Source organism: Conger conger, chromosome 1, assembly GCF_963514075.1.
Source record: "Conger conger chromosome 1, fConCon1.1, whole genome shotgun sequence".
In the NCBI taxonomy this organism is placed as follows: domain Eukaryota; kingdom Metazoa; phylum Chordata; class Actinopteri; order Anguilliformes; family Congridae; genus Conger; species Conger conger.
This window is the reverse complement of record NC_083760.1, coordinates 6,506,881-6,524,013: the sequence shown is the minus strand read 5'-3', so window position 1 is coordinate 6,524,013 and position 17,133 is coordinate 6,506,881. Positions and strand designations below refer to the sequence as shown.

General features: G+C 51.1%; 1 protein-coding gene across 1 annotated transcript in view; it reads left to right on the top strand.

Annotated features, from left to right (window-relative positions):
* Positions 1-17,133, top strand: part of kif6 (kinesin family member 6) — a 103,029-nt gene that overhangs the window by 23,519 nt on the left and 62,377 nt on the right. Inside the window, exons 7-11 of the mRNA XM_061257196.1 lie at positions 2,532-2,738; positions 3,523-3,666; positions 4,965-5,051; positions 12,887-12,990; positions 16,260-16,365. Of these exons, the coding sequence (XP_061113180.1) occupies positions 2,532-2,738; positions 3,523-3,666; positions 4,965-5,051; positions 12,887-12,990; positions 16,260-16,365 (648 nt within the window). The remainder of the gene's footprint in view (positions 1-2,531; positions 2,739-3,522; positions 3,667-4,964; positions 5,052-12,886; positions 12,991-16,259; positions 16,366-17,133) is intronic.

Sequence of the window (17,133 nt, the reverse complement as noted above, 5' to 3'; positions counted from 1 at the left end):
TGGCCCCTGCTTAGTGTTATCAACTGTTAGTTGCTTTGGATAAACGCTTCTGCTAACGTAAAGAAAGAGAGAATGAGTGACGGACAGAGCAAGCGAGCGAGAGAGAGAGAAAGAAGAGCAGAGCCTTAGAGAAATAATGCTCATGTACACTGCACCACAGAAAGCTGTTGTCTGTGCCCCAGTCTCCCTCCCCGGGGCTGTGTTTCCTGTGTTTACAGCGTGCGTACCAGCGCCTCCGACCCTCCACTCCAGTCCTCCCCGTCTGCTCTCTCCCTCCTCCGTTTGATCTGTCCGTCTGTCCATCTGTCCGTCCCGCGGTGTGGGAGTCCCCCCTTCCGCGCTCCCATCTTTTCCCGATTAATTAACGCTCCCGCCCGTCCGGTCGGGTGAGTCACGCCGGCCCGCGCCGGGGATATTTTTATCCTCCCGAAAAACGAGCGGCCGTTTGAAACGGCCACATGTTTACCTCTCATCAGACGCACATGTGCGGGCTGGAAGGGACACGCGGAGAGGCAGAGACTGCAATAACTCGGGGGTGAGAGAGTTTGTTTTTTTCCCCCCTAATCAAACCGGTGGAAAATCCCTGTAATTCGGCGTTAAGGCGCTCTGCGGCGGAGGAAGTCACGGCCGATGTCCCGCTGATTTACCGCGGGCGGGCGCCGTCCAATCGGGCGGCTCGAACGCGCGGTGTCGCCGCGCTGCGTGCGCCTCGCCCTCCAGCCGGGGGTGAACGGGCCTGGAGTGTCTGTTCCGCAGTTTCGGGGGCCAGGTCGCTCCGGAGCGGTTCTCCGGACGCCGAGCGGGCGTGAGGAGCCGGGGATTCTCTGTGCGGAAGCCGTCAGCCTGCCTGACACGTCCGGCCTGCTTTAGAGCGCGCAGGCAGAACCAAACCGGGCCCCTGGAGGCAGGCTTTCGATTGACAGGGGGAGGGCTCACCTCGTCCCCTCTTCTGATTGTCTGATGTTCTTGGCAGGCAGGGATGCTCCTGTTCCCCTCCTCTGCTGCTTGTCTCTCATTGTGAATCTCACTGTGACATCGTGGGGCACATTTTCGGGAATTAAAATTGCAATAATCTACGGACCCCGACCAGCGGCTGGCCTCTTTGGCATGGCCCGAGTCCCGAAATTACGCCTCTGAAGCGTCTGGAAACCGCCACACGCCAGACGCCTGCCGGAAAATAGGATTTTTGACGATTTTCCCCGGTCCGTGATTGGTTCTGACAACACCCACCCTGGTCCGCGATTGGTTCCGACAACACCCGCCCTGGTCCGCGATTGGTTCCGACAACACCAGCCCTGGTCTGTTATTGGTTCCGACAGCACCTCCCCAGTTCACCTCTCTTCGCAGTTCACACTGGATGCAAGCCAGGAGGGAATGCAGATGGGAAAGTGAAAGTTCTCCTGTTTTACTGTACGTGAGTCAAACATCCTCTCTGTGCCAGAGGTCAGAGGTCACTCTGAGTTACGGTGCGCAGGGCGCACGTACTGCACGTTTGCGGGCGGCTCTGCCTGCTGTTTATCAGCGTTATGGACTCCTCTATCAGATAAACCCAGGGATCCGCCTGCACTGTATGGTGTCATCACCCTGGATGTGATAATACTGCAGTAATGATGCAGGTTAGTGTGGGAGCTTTATGGGCCAAGCTGCCGTGTGGATGTCATGTACACGTGTCTGCTGTGTGTCTGCATACAGTATGTGTGTGTGTGTACAGTGTATGTGTGTGTGTGTGTGTACAGTATGTGTGTGTGTGTGTACAGTATGTGTGTGTGTGTGTGTGTGTACAGTGTGTGTACAGTATGTGTCTGTGTGTGTGTGTGTGTACAGCGTGTGTGTGTATGTGTGTGTGCAGTGTATGTGTGTGTGTGTGTGTGTGTGTGTGTACAGTATGTGTGTGTGTGTGTGTACAGTGTGTGTACAGTATGTGTGTGTGTGTGCAGTGTGTGTGTGTGTGTGTGTGTGTGTGTGTACAGTGTGTGTACAGTGTGTGTACAGTATGTGTCTGTGTATATGTGTGTGCGTGTGTGTGTCTGATCTGTACTCTCTCTCAGACCCCTATGAACCAGGCCTCCACACGCTCACACTGCATCTTCACGGTGTGTGTGTGTGTGTGTGTGTGTGTACAGGGTGTGTGTGTGTGTGTGTGTGTGTACAGGGTGTGTGTGTGTGTGTGTACAGGGTGTGTGTGTGTGTGTGTGTGTGTGTGTGTGTGTGTGTATACAGTGTGTGTGTGTGTGTGTGTGTGTGTGTGTGTGTGTGTGTGTGTACAGGGTGTGTGTGTGTGTGTGTGTGTATACAGTGTGTGTGTGTGTGTGTGTGTGTGTGTGTGTGTGTGTGTACTGGGTGTGTGTGTACAGGGTGTGTGTGTGTGTGTGTGTGTGTGTGTGTGTACAGGGTGTGTGTGTGTGTGTGTGTGTGTGTGTGTGTGTACAGGGTGTGTGTGTGTGTGTGTGTGTGTGTGTACAGGGTGTGTGTGTGTGTGTGTGTGTGTGTGTGTGCGTGTGTGTGTATCTGATCTGTACTCTCTCTCTCAGACCCCTATGAACCAGGCCTCCACGCGCTCACACTGCATCTTCACGGTGCACGTGTGCAGCAGGGAGCCCGGCTCCTCCACGCTGAGACGCTCCAAACTGCACCTGGTGGACCTGGCAGGGTCTGAGCGCGTGGGGAAGACCGGTGTGGGGGGCCAGCTCCTCACCGAGGCCAAGTACATCAACCTGTCCCTGCACTACCTGGAGCAGGTAACCACACCCCCACAGTACATCAACCTGTCCCTGCACTACCTGGAGCAGGTAACCACACCCCCACAGTACATCAGCCTATCCCTGCACTACCTGGAGCAGGTAACCACACCCCCACAGTACATCAACCTATCCCTACACTACCTGGAGCAGGTAACCACACCCCCACAGTACATCAACCTGTCCCTGCACTACCTGGAGCAGGTAAACCACACCCCCACAGTACATCAACCTGTCCCTGCTCTACCTCGAGCAGGTAACCACACCCCCACAGTACATCAACCTATCCCTGCTTTACATGGAGCAGGTAACCGCACCCCCCTACTACATCAACCTGTCCCTGCTCTACATGGAGCAGGTAACCACACCCCCCCAGTACATCAACCTATCCCTGTTCTACGTGGAGCAGGTAACCACACCCCCATAGTACATCAACCTATCCCTGCACTACCTGGAGCAGGTGGGCCACACCCACTTCAACACCATTCTACCTGTCAGCTGAGAACTCGACAACACCCAGAAATGTAACCCTTAGAGTTGTGACATCACAAAAGATGAATGGGATTGGAATATTCTGAACATTCTGAAAAAAAAACCCCTCTGCAAAGGGTTAATGTGGATTGGAAATGTAAGATATTCTGCAGCCAATCTGAAGGAGGGGATGATTACTGTAAGTGGCCAGTTGTAGAAACGGTCTTTATGGGAGTTTGACCAGGACACTGGAGTTAACACCTCTACTCTTCAGTGTGATTGATCGCCTTTCCGCCTCTCTCGGTTCCCTCAGGTGATCATCGCTCTGTCGGAGAAGAACCGCTCACACATTCCGTACCGGAACTCCATGATGACCTCGGTCCTACGGGACAGCCTGGGCGGGAACTGCATGACCACCATGATCGCCACCGTGTCCGTGGACAAGAGGAACGTCGACGTACGGCAATCCGCCTCTTCGCTTGGCAAAGACCACCGCCAAACTAACTCTCACCGTTATCGAATGAACCCACACTGTCACCAAACAAACCCTCACTGTCACCCAAACCAAACCTCACTGTCACCAAACCAAACCTCACTGTCACCAAACCAAACCTCACTGTCACCAAACCAAACTCTCACTGTCACCAAACCAAACCAAATATCCACAGCATTCTGCAGAAAACTGCTGAGGTTTAGTTTGGCAATTAGCTTCTCCTGCATTGCTTCACTTTGCTAAGCCAATTGGACATAAACACTCTCTTTCAACAGACACACAGGCTTAGCAAGACTTTGTCAAAATGTTTATTTTGTCAGAAGTATGGTCCCCCCCTGCACTGCACTGCAGTATAAATAGAGGTTTTCTTTGTTTAAAGCACTCGAGTCGTTTAAAGGCGTCGTTATCCCGTAGTTGTAGCTCCAGAAGTCAAGATGAGCTGTCAGCAACTCCCCGGATTTCAGGACGACAAACAAAAAAGCGTCTTAAAAACCTCAAACACTTCACTCTCCGTCTCCCAGACTGGCAGGAATGAGCACTCCCCCAAAGTCACGATAACGTGTCAACGAGTCTGAGGGCGAATAGGTCACTTTGGGAATGAGTTTGAGAGGGAGTGTGTAACTCACCGTCTCCTCTTCATCCCCCGAAGTCCTGGAAGTTCATTCTTCTCTCTGGTCTTGATCTCATGAACCATATATTCTGCTACGCTGAAACCTGCACTACAAGGGACATTCAGTATCAATAAAATGTTTTTGGAGATATTTTCAGTACAAAATTGTTGTCATCCAAGACACTTGTATTAAGCCAAAACATTTAGAAACTGAAACGTTTTTTTCCCGCTGGGTCTCAGGAGGATAATTATAGTAGGCCCATATGGTGTGTTAACATGGTCGTAGTTTGCACACTGGATAGGTGATGTATTTCAGCAAGACACCGACGGAAATCTCTGCCTCCGCCAGCGTTTAATACCCGACACCGCAACCTTTTGACAGAACCTTCCGGCAATTCCTCAATTTTCCCAGCTTTTTCCGCGGTCAATAGCGGAGGGACATACTGGATGTTTTTAGAAGCAATATGACACCGACATAGGCCATTGTTGTCCTGTCTATTTACCAGCGCAGGTAACGTTAAACTAATAACACAATGAGTGCTGTCCTTCTCCATTCACGGTTGTGTAGTGCCTAACGCTCTTTCAGGATAGTTAAACTACCCACGTGATTGTAGCGGCGTTTCCATGACGTTGACTGCCCTTTCGCCTGCAGGAGTCCATCTCTACCTGCCGATTCGCCCAGCGGGTGGCGCTCATCAAGAACGAGGCGCGGCTGAACGAGGAGCAGGACCCCGCTCTGGTGAGAGAGAGAGAACCTTCCGGAATGTTCTACAGCAGCCGGGCTGCGACACCGGCACCCTACACCCATAACGGAACATGACGAGGAGAACAGGCCTCTCAGACCAGCGATGTTCGCCTTTTCCCACCACTAAAGCAGCGTTTCTCAACTCCAGTCCTTGGGACCCACTTGCCAGAAGGTTTTTGTTGTAACCAGGAACACACACACCTGATTAAAGGGCGTTTTTTTGTGGTTTGATTGGTTCAGTCATTTAAGCGGGCGTGTGAGTCCCTGGTTACGACGAAGACCTTCTGGCAAGTGGGTCACGAGGACTGGAGTTGAGAAACTCTGCGCTAAAGTGTACCTACTGCTTAGTCTGCCTTAAAGCTAGATAGTATCTAGCACCGTATCAAGCCGAGTCTTGAAAACCTCAAGCATTTCTGCCCTCCAACCAATCAAATTCTATGCATTTTTCATGTACATTTTTAGCATTTGGCAGAAGCTCTCATCCAGTGTGTGTAATGAAAGTGAGTTTAATTTCAGTCCAGCACCAGAAAAGCTCCACGGCCGTGTGTTTAGCGACTAAAACAACTCGTAAAACAAATAACTGCTGTCCACACAATTTGAGCTCAGCTTTCGTTTTAATGGTTAGGCACAGTCAGAGAAGTAAGTAAGGGTTGGAGAGGTTTTAGATTTATTGAGGCTAAGTACAGGGTCGGTAGGTAGGTGTTTAGTCCAAGTTTAAGCACTGAAGGACAACGACCGTAAACCGGTTTGCTATCATGTAGTTATGTCACCAGTCTGTCTGTCCAGAAATAGGAAAGAGCCTGCGGCCCTGCCTACATGTAGAAGTGTGTGTGCGTGTGTGCGTGCGTGCGTGCGTGCGTGTGTGTGCACAGTACGTGTGGGTGTGTGTGTGTGTGCACAGTACGTGTGTGTGTGTGTGTGTGTGCACAGTACGTGCGTGCGTGCGTGCGTGCGTGCGCGTGTGTGCACAGTACGTGTGGGTGTGTGTGTGTGTGCGTGTGTGCACAGTACGTGTGCGTGTGTGTGTGTGTGCATGCATATAGAAGTGTGTGTATGTAATGTATCTGTGTGTGTACAGTACGTGTGTGTGTGTGTGTGTGTGTGTGTGCATGTTGAAGTGTCTGTGCAACACCGGAGCTTCAGAAGTGTGCAATATTAACACTGGAGATAAGAACAAGATCACAGGGTGCCAAAGCCATCATGCAGCAAACAAGGAGGACTAACAGTCTCTGTCATATTTCACAACACAAGCCTTAATGTAGCAGTGCTGTAAGGCCTGGTGTCTGTGTGTAACACTGATAGAATCAGTGTTTCATTGAGTCAGTATTACTGATTCACAATATGTGAAATTTGGCATTTATTTCTGCTAAAGGAGGCAATGCTGTGCAATGCTATGTGTTATGTGTTCAATCCAATGAACTGTGAGTATATCAGTTGAAGTGAAGTTGCAGTCATGCACACACACACACACACACACACACTCTCACACACACACACTCACACACCACACCGCACGCTCACCACACACACACACACACACACCACACCATACGCTCACCAGAGACACACACACACACACACACACACCCCTCCCCATACACGCACAGAGCAGACACATGATGGAGACGGATTGGGGAACAGGGTCCCTGTGTTGCAGATTGATGCTGCACAGCTGGTTGTGGAGTCTCTTTGCTCCAGCCCTCTTTTCAAAAGGAGAGGAAGGATGAGCTGGGATGGGACAGGGCTCTGGCCCTGAGGAACAGGCGGAGGTGCGATGTCTTTTCGGGAAACGTCCCTCCCATCTCCCGCCCTCCCGCCCCTCAGCTCCCCGCCGTGAGCTGTCCGTGCCCCCGGTGCATTCTGGGTACTGCCGGCGTTCCATCACTGCCACGTTCTGCGGGGAAGCCGATGGCTCCAGCCGGGACGGAGACGCACGTGCGTTAATGTGGAAAAAATGCCTGTTTATTTTAATCCGCTCGTATCTATCTTAATCCCCCGTCCGTCCACTGTGTTCTGCAGGGGGAAATAATGGCCAAGAAATCACAAAAAGCGCTTTTCCACGGCCAGTAAACAATGTGCCTGCGGTCGGAGAAAAAGGTTTACAAGATGTTGCGTTTTTTTCCTACGAGGATCAGACCCACCATCGGCGATCATCTATTAGCCCTTCAAGGTCTGTCTCTTCATCAGACGTATCTTAAACATATAATTTAAGATCTGTCTCCGCAATTTTTGAAATGCGTAATAAATAATTGTGGGCCTGAACCGTCAGTCGGACAACAGTTCGGATGGGATTACGTTCGCTCACGGTCTGGGTTTGGTCTTCCTTGCTGCTCCAAGAGCTCTAACCGCAGCTGGATATGACCCCAGGAAGGGCCGCAGTAGCCTCCCGGGTCTCTCTGTGCAAGTACATCATTGTTTCTTGGCTGACACATTTATCCAAAGCGACTTATAGTTGATTAGACTAATCGGGGGACAATCCTCCCCTGGACCAATGGCGGGTTAAGGGCCTTGCTCAAGGGCCTGTGCGGATCTTATCATGGCTACACCGGGGCTTGAACCACCAGCATTCCGGGTCCCAGTCATGTAGCTTAGCCCCATGTAAATCACGCCGTCAATCAAGAGTTTCTGAATGTCATGCGGTTGCTGTGGTGACCAAAAACTCTCGGCCAATTGGGTATCGCCTCGGTTTCACCCGTGACTGTCCGGGACCTCGTTCTCTCCCGTGCCTGCGCTAGTAGTGCTCCGATTGGTTATATTTTCACCTTTTTATGCAGGTAAACAAATGTCCTTCTGCAAAGGGAAAAATTAGAAGAATTAATTGCGTAGAGATTTTCCACTGCACAGGTTGTGCATGACCCTTCTTTGTTTTTTTTTTTTTTCAGATTTTTTCCTTTTTCTCCCAATTTGGTAGCCAATTGTACCTCGTCTGATTCAATTGGAGGTAGTCGTATTAGATGTACCGCCCGTACCCCGTCCCTCGGCGGCCCGAATGAGAGCGACACGCCTTCTTCAAGCCGTCTCGTCTCGTGCCCGTTGCCGTGATTCCGAGGCGCCCGAGGTGCTTGTTGTGCGGCGATCTAATAACCCTGCCAAGTCCCTCCCTCTGGAGCAGCGAGCCAATTATTGCTGCCCCACGTGAGCCGGCCAAACTTGGCTTTTGGCAGGACCGAGAAGTGCATGACCCTTCTTACCGGGTTTCTACTGCCGTATGTGAATGGTTTTTAAGACGCGGTTGCCTGTGGATGGCTCGGGTGTCTGGCGCGGAGGTCAGGCCCCGATCTGGACCTCGCTCGCACCAGAACTCCGCAGGCAGCCCGGCGGCGCTACGACGGCGGCGTTAAATTGAAAGGCGCGCCGTGGTGCGGGTTTGGACCGCCCCGCCCGCCCGGCCTGCCCGCTGACCCCGGGTTAAGTAGGCCTGACGCTCTCAGCGCCGTCTGGCTTCTGTCGGCCGGGGCTCACTGGGCCACGTCAGGGGGCCGAAAACCTCCCGCTGGGCCGGCCCGGAGCCGAGGGTACATCTCAACCAGAAAATTCAATAACAGAACGGAAGTTCTGGCCACGAGTCCTCGTGACGTCTCTCTCTGGTTTTGCGGGATGTGAAACTGAGGAGAAGGGGGCGCGCTAACCAGGCCAGCTCAGAACGCTGCTGAGGCCTCTCGTTTGACCTTTGAACTTTACCTTGCCTTGTCCTCCTCTTCCTCATCCTTATCCCACCAAAGCCCCCGATTCAGGGTCTCCACAGGAGAATGCCCCCCCCCCCCCCCCAACATGCCCTGGCCCAGAGGTCAGCTGACCCGCGAGCCCGGAATGTTCCGCCCTTCCCAGACCAGACGCCTGATTAGCGCATACCTGTGACTCTCGCACACCGCCGGGGGAAATCTCTCAGAACCGGGCGTTAAAATTCCTGTGGGGGTGTGTGTGTGTGTGTGTGTGTGTGTGGGGGACGGGGGGTCATGCATGTCCAGGGCTGTTTGCCGGGGGCCGGTAGGTTTCCAGTATATTACGATACGTTCCACATCAAATCTTGCACAAAATGGCGGACACCGCTAAGGGAAACGGTAGCGACACGCATGCGGTCTTCCTCTTCTGCTCCGAAGGACACAGCCCCCAAAAGAACAGATGTCCCCAGATCCATTACATTACATTACATGACGGGTATTCAGCTGATGCTTTTAGTGACTTACAGTTGATTAGACTAAGCAGGGGAAAATCTCCCATGGAGGAATGCTGGGTTAAGGGCCTTGCTCACGGGTCCAACAGCTGCACGGATCTTATCGTGGCTACCTCGGGTCTTGACTCACCGGCCTCCTGGGTCTCAGTCATATATGGTAGACGCACGGCTGCCAGCTGCCCAGATGTAGCAAGAAATGGTGGTATCTGTTAAGGGTAACGCTAGTGACACGCATGCTAGTCCTCTTCCTATGTTCCGAACGGCGCAGTCCCCCGAAACGCAGATATCCCCCGAGCCCAGAGGAGAGGGGACCGCCCTGCCCCTCAGAGGAGACGCTGCTCCCCTTCCTTCCCGCGGGGTCGGGCGAGGACGCGCCGATGTCACCGGTCACGTGTCGCGCCCAGCGGGTTTGCGTTTCCCGTCAGCCCTATTCCCGGACGGGCGTGGGCCTGGCCTCGCACGGGCGGGTTTCTCCGGCCGCGACCGAGGCTTCCCGGCGATGACATCAGAGCCGCGGAGCGCGAGCCAGGCACTAATACCCCCCCGTAATGAGAGGCCGGAGGAGCCGCGGCCGGGACCGTGACTGACGGGTTTCCCGCGGCAACGCTCCGAGGAATTCCCGCCCGCGGTCCCGGTCCGTGTCCCGGCCCTGCCAGGCCGACGTCGTCGCGGTCCTGTCTGACCGCGGCTACGAGATCGCTTGGGTCGTGACCCCCGTGACCTCTCGACCTCTGCGGTTTTAGCGGCCGTGTGTTCAGCATGTTTGGAATGCTGGCGAGTCGTTATCCAGCGATGCTGGAACTTCATCGTCTGCTCCTGAGTCCTTAGACTTATCTTGCTTTGGCATACCTGTGAGGAAGAGTGATGGGGGGGTGGGGGGTGATTTTTGGGGGTGGGTGTTGCTCTGAAGCCAGCTGTCGTGAAGGAAACTCTCCCGGGACAACCTACCGATCCATGTTCAGGGCGAGAGCTTAAGCAGAACTTGAGCAGAACTTAACCCCTTGGTTAAGGGGGGATTGGGGGTAGGACTTTCCGAAAAATGCTAAGCATCATGTTCCAGCTGTGTTACCGGCAGCCATTCCAGGGTCGACACGACTGTCGACCTTTGAGCTCTGGCCTTCCAGACGAAACGAAGACTTTAAGATTCAGAAGATTTGGTTTTAATCCCCCCCCCCTTACTGCTGTACTCTAGCCCCTCCGTCCCCCGTCCCCTACGCCGGGACGTCCTCCCGAATATTCACCCGGCTACCAGTAACAGGTTTCTGCCACTGGCAGTGCCACTAGGTGTAATACGTACCCCTTTTAATTAAATTTACTCTGCAGTCTCGTAAAACCCATAAAACCCCCCTCCCCCCAATTGGGGCACTAGGAGGACCGCTCAAATTTGTACCCTCAGTCATTAAACTCATCTGGCAGCCAGCATACAGGTCCTACTCAGCTGCTTATTTAGCCTCCCCAACGCTGTTAGCTGTACACTGCGCAGGTCAAAGCTTGTTTGTTTAGCCTGCCTGCTAATGCTATCACCATTAGCTCTACACTGCACAGGTCAAAGGTTGCTTCTGTAGTCTGCTCGCTAATGCTAACACCATTAGCTCTACACTTCACAGGTGAAAGGTTGCTCCTGTAGTCTGCTCGCTAATGCTAACACCATTAGCTCTACACTTCACATGTGAAAGGTTGCTCCTGTAGCCTGCCTGCTAACGCTAAGGTGCCGATCACTGTTAACCGCTGTTCGTTGGCACCCATTCGTTTCCCTCACGATCCAGAATTTCTTCCTGGATGTAGACTGAGGTATGAAGCGGCAGGAGTCTGATTAGGATTTTATTTTCCCTGTCCTGGTGTCCTTTATTTGTCCTTAGAGTGGGTGGTAGCCCTCCTGCTGTGCCAGGAATCCCAGTTTCTGCCACAGAAACCTTAATCGCTGGAGATGTAAATAACTACAGGCCTTTTCTTTTTATTCACCACCAGCAGCTGCTGATGAGAGAGTTTTCTACGAGCGTGCTGCAGCTGGGTGGAGGGCAGTGTAGTGGTGGTGAGAATTCGAGGCTATTTATTTTTATTTACAGTCACAGAATGGGCACTGCGCTGCCCTGCCTAAGTTTAACCCAACACGTGCTGACTGGATATCCAGAGCTTAACCCAACACGTGCTGACTGAAAATCCAGAGTTTAACCCAACACGTGCTGACTGAAAATCCAGAGTTTAACCCAACACGTGCTGACTGAAAATCCAGAGTTTAACCCAACACGTGCTGACTGAAAATCCAGAGTTTAACCCAACACGTGCTGACTGAAAATCCAGAGTTTAACCCAACATGCACTGACTGAAAATCCAGAGTTTAACCCAACACGTGCTGACTGAAAATCCAGATCCAGAGATATCCAAAAGTGCTTGAAAAGGTACAAATGCTTGTTGCTGGGACAGTACCCTACAGGTGCATAAAATTGTAGCTTGAAATATGTAATTAATTTGCACTTTTTTTGAAATAATTATGCTTTTTATTTGCTTGGGAGAACGTATTGGCACTTATTTGTGCCCAAAGAGAACATTTCTGTACTTTCAGGGTACGTTTGGGAAATTTGATCCTCGAAGAACAAAAATGTACCTCCACTGTCAACTCGTCAACCCATCACTCGCTGCCTGGAAATTCATTTTTATTATTGTCTTGGGCTTGGTAAAAATATAAGTTTGTATTTTTGTCCAGTATCAAAACTTCCTCTAATTTAGCTCTCCAGCATCCAGCTGCCTGCAGTTATTTAGGCCCTTCACCGCGAGCGTGGTCTGCAGGACGGGTCTGTCCCGGGATGGTAATAATCACAGGCTGCCGCAGTCAAAATAGCATTTTTTCTGAGAGAGAACGTGTGAATGACTCTTGGCTTGACTTGACCTGTAGGTTTCATTTTGAATTCGGTCCCCTCGGTTTACCCAACGCGCCCTTACATGAATGTCTCAAACATGGAGTATTTACAGAGTTACTGCTGGGCTTTCAGTGCTTGTACACAGAGTTGACCTGCTCCATGAATGGAGTCCTGAGACATACTGCAGTACACTGTGTGTATTCACGTGTATGTGTTCGTACTGTATGTCTGATTGGCTGGGTGATGGGTGATTGCAGGCTTTCTGGGATTGTGATTGGTTGGGATTTTGTTTGTGTTCCAGGTGATGGTTTGTGATTGGCTGGGATTGTGTGTGTGTTCCAGGCGATTGTTTGTGATTGGCTGGGATTGTGTGTGTGTTCCAGGCGATGGTTTGTGATTGGCTGGGATTGTGTGTGTGTTCCTGGCGATGGTTTGTGATTGGCTGGGATTGTGTGTGTGTTCCAGGCGATGGTTTATGATTGGCAGGGATTGTGTGTGCGTTCCTGGCGATGGTTTGTGATTGGCTGGGATTGTGTGTGTGTTCCAGGCAATGGTTTGTGATTGGCTGGGATTGTGTGGGTGTTCCAGGCGATGGTTTGTGATTGGCTGGGATTGTGTGTGTGTTCCAGGTGATGGTTTGTGATTGGCTGGGATTGTGTGTGTGTTCCAGGTGATGGTTTGTGATTGGCTGGGATTGTGTATGTGTGTGTTCCAGGCAATGGTTTGTGATTGGCTGGGATTGTGTGTGTGTTCCAGGTGATTGTTTGTGATTGGCTGGGATTGTGTGTGTGTTCCAGGTGATCTTACGTCTGAAGAAGGAGGTCCAGTCTCTGAAAGAGGAGCTGGCCTTGGTGACGGGAGAGCCGAGAGAAGATGAGCTGACCGAGGAGGAAATGCAAAAGTACACCTTTACCTTCACTTTACCTGTACCATATCACCTGTACTGTCTCTCCTGTACTTTACCTGTACTTTACCTGTACCATCTCCCCTGTAATGTCTCACCTGTACTTTACCTGTACTCTCTACTTTACCTGCACATGATCAGTACTACTACTGTCTCACCTGTTTCTATCTGTATCTCAGGCTTTAGTGCTTCACCGTCTCTACCTGTGTACCTACCTGTATCTTCCATGTGTGCTCGATGAGCACTGTACCTGTTTCTCAGGTGTTGTTCAGTGCAGTGCAGTCCAGGCCTTCCTCTCCCTGCACTCCTTCAGGTGCCAGCAGCTCTTTAGGCCAAAGCACATTCGAAATGCAGCTTTATTTGTCTCTTCTGTGCGCTAATGATATCCAAATAATATTATTCCATAGCCGTTCAAGGTCTTGAAATTGGACGAGAAAGAAAACGAATCCCTTAAAACAAAAACAGTCCGCGGCGTAGAATCTTCCGGAAGCCGGGAGGCGCGTGGCGCGGGGGGGGGGGGTTTGGGGGGGGGTTTTGGCCGGGGGCGCGGGGGCGGGGGCTGCGTGTCTGTAACGAGCTCCACAGCAGCGGTCATCTCAGGACACGCTCGGCTGACGGTCCGGCCCGTGATACCGCCGGGCGCTTGGCTCCGTTACCGCCGGGAGCCGGCCCCCGCCGCCGTCTGAGGATGTCCGCCTCCTCCACCGCGCCGATCCTCGCTCTCCCAGAAGCCCCCGGCCCCGGCTTTGAGTGACGGCGCCATCGACCCGTTCTGGTCCCGGGTGCCTGCCCGCGGCGTCGGGTCGACGGGCTGTTTTGTTGACGGGGCCCCGTCGTGACGGCGGTGCGGATTAAGAAACACGGCAAACATTGATCCGCTCCTGAGACCTTCCCGTGGGGAGTATCGTTCACTCGCGGGTTTGGGAAGAGCGGTACGCGGCACTAGAGCGCTTGAACTTTAACCTCCGTGAAATGCTTTCAGGGATAAAAGTGTAGCACCGCGGCCAACAAAGTTTGTTGACTGAGCAAAGGCCCACTTTGCAGAAAAGGTCTTCCTGTGATACAAAGTGATGTGCATTACTTGTGCGGCAGTTCATTTTGACGGATGCATTAGTGCAATGTAAAATAAAATAAAATAGAATAGATAAATATTGGGCCAGGTTGACATTTCATGACATCACAATGTGTAATGAAAAAAAATTCTTTACTCATTTCAAGATTTGGCAATTGAATATTTCACTTGTCAAGCAAAACTGTAGCCATAAACAACCTAATACTTTCTACTTGAGAGAAAAACAAAACAGTTTGAGGCCAGTGAAGCAGCAAAAAAAAACAAAAAACATGTCCCATATATGGACTTGCAGCGTGACTCAGAGGAAGACAGCCGGGCCTCTGTCTCCTCTCTGGCTGGACCGCCCCAGTACCTGCTATCAATCAGGCCCTGATTAACCCCTCCGTGCCCCCTCCCGCCCCCCCCAGGTTCACACGCTGTTTCCCCATTACGCCCCGGAGCCCGGTGCCAGCGCCCCGTTAGTGCAAGCCGTCCCCTCTGCCAAACCTGTGATGGATTTACCACCTCAGCTCCTGATTCCTCTTTTATTATTTCCGCCCCGTCTCCGCCCCCGCGGCCCCGAGGCCCTGTAACGTCCCCCCTGCGGGGATCTGGGGGTTTTTAAGGTGTTCGTCCTGACCAGAGAGGTCCAAAGCCAGGCCTTCCAGTCCCCTGTTTACTTACCTGATTATGCGCTGATTACACCCAAGTACAAAAAAGTACCTGGTAACACTTTACAAATAAGTTTGAAACGCTTGAATTTTGAATAACTTACATGTTTATTATAACTTACATTAAATTATATGAATTAACAATAACTACAGTGGTTGTTAACCATGAATTAAGGCTGAGTACCAATACATTAATGCAACATAAAATGAACTTTGCATGAGTTAGTTAACAAATACATTAACCGATGTTTATACATTAGCAAACCATAGGATTAACTTAATTAGTTAACCATTAACAAAAACAGGTACTGTTTTCTTTTTCAACTGTACGTAGCTCTGGATAAGAGCGTCTGCCAAATGCCATTCATGTAATGTTATTTTTTATTCCAACTTGAATTGCCATTAGCTACTGAAGTTGTTAACGTCGATTGATGATGTTCAAATACATAAACAAAGCTGGTCGTTAGTCAGTTAACTAACTAAATAACTACATTAGTAAAGGCCATTTCACATATTGTGAAGTGTTACCCTTTTTTTTTAAAGCTTAATCTCCAGGCAGTCACAGCATACCTCCGCACTGGTGGTGTAACTCATTTTTTTTTTTAAACGCGTTCTTTCGCTAATTCTGTATGAAGGAGCAGCCGGATGCCAAAGAGCGGGGAGAGAGATGGGCTTCCAGAACGTTCCAATCCAAACGATACGGCTGATGGATACTGGCAGAGCGGGACGGAGCCAAGTGGGGCTCCGGGCCTCTCCGACTCGTAGACGAAAGAGCCTATAGAGTTTGTTTAAAGATGTTCTTTGTGTAAACTCCACGTCCACCCCCCCACCACCCCCCACCACCGAAGTGATGTTTCGGTTGAGTGCGGGGCTTTTCTGTTTGTCTGCGTGGTTGGCTTTGTGTGGATCTCACCTCCCGTAAGTTACTGGGGCTGTCCGAACGTGACGGATCGATGTTTGGGGTATTGGCCTGCGATGGTTAATCACCAGATGAGCTCTGCTTCTTCGTGTCCTGAACGGCCGAACCGTGGCGGTTTCTCAGTAAATAGTTTTCATTTGGGCTGGACTCTGGTTTAAGGATCTCTCCAGGCTGAGATATGGTGTCTGCTCGTTGCCGTAGGCCAGTAATAACAACTTGAAAATGATAGGAGAATTAGGGAGCAGAATTTATTGGCAACGTACAGAGTACTGCGTGTGTGTAGGCGTGTGTTTAGTTTGTGTGTGTGTGTGTGTGTGTTCTTGTGCATGGTGTGTGTGCCTACACTGAACATATTGTGCGTAGGCGTGTGTTTAGTTTTTTTTTTCTGTGTGGGTGAGTGCAAGTGTGTGTGCGTGCTTGCATGTGTGTGTGTGCTTATATACAGCGTGCGTAGGTGTGTGTTCAGTTGTGTGTGTGTGTGTGCCTGTACAGTGTGCATTGGTGTGTGTTCAGGTGTGTGTGTGTGCTTATACGCTGTGTGTGTAGGTGTGTGTTCAGTTGTGTGTGTGCTTATACACTGTGTGTGTAGGTGTGTGTTCAGTTGTGTGTGTGTGTGTTTCTCCAGACTGGGGGAGCAGCTGAAGAAGTTTCTGGAAGATCGTGATCCTGACTGCACTCTGGACCTGGGGCCTGATATGAGAAAGATCCAGCACTGCTTCACTCTGCTCAAAGTAATGCCCCGATCATGTGTGTCTGTACTGCAGTCTGTGTGTCTGTACTGCTGTCTGTGTGTCTGTACTGCTGTCTGTCTGTCTGTACTGCTGTCTGTACTGCAGTCTGTCTGTACTGCTGTCTGTGTGTCTGTCTGTACTGCTGTCTGTCTGTCTGTACGGCAGTCCGTCTGTCTGTACTGCTGTCTGTGTGTCTGTCTGTACTGCTATCTGTCTGTCTGTCTGTACTGCTGTCTGTCTGTCTGTCTGTCTGTACTGCAGTCTGTCTGTATGTCTGTGCTGCTGTATGACTGTCTGTCTTTACTGCAGTCTATGTGTCTGTAGTGTGGTCTGTCAGTAACCGTGTCCGACAGCAGACACCTCAGTGTTGCCCTATCTCTTTACCTTCCACATACGCTTTGTCCAGAAAAGGGACTGAAGGCTCGGTCATTTGTTTTTGTGTGATCTAAAGTGAGTGTTATATATGATTAAGTGTGAGAACGTAATGTTTTTCATGATAGCCACTGGGGAGGGCATGGTTCAGGGATCAAGCTCAGGTGGGATTTAGCTGGGACTGATGTCTCAGCACTTTGGCCAGATTGACATTCTTGCCACTGACTGGCTTTCCAGAGCAGAGCCTGCCCCCTACTGACCAGTGTGAGCAACTGCACCTCGTTTCCTGTGACGAGGAGCTGTCATACTCATCAGGTTTCACCACTGAGCCGTGTGATGGAGCTTTAACACAGACTCCAGTCTGGACTGGAGACCTCCAGTCAGTTAAAATATCGT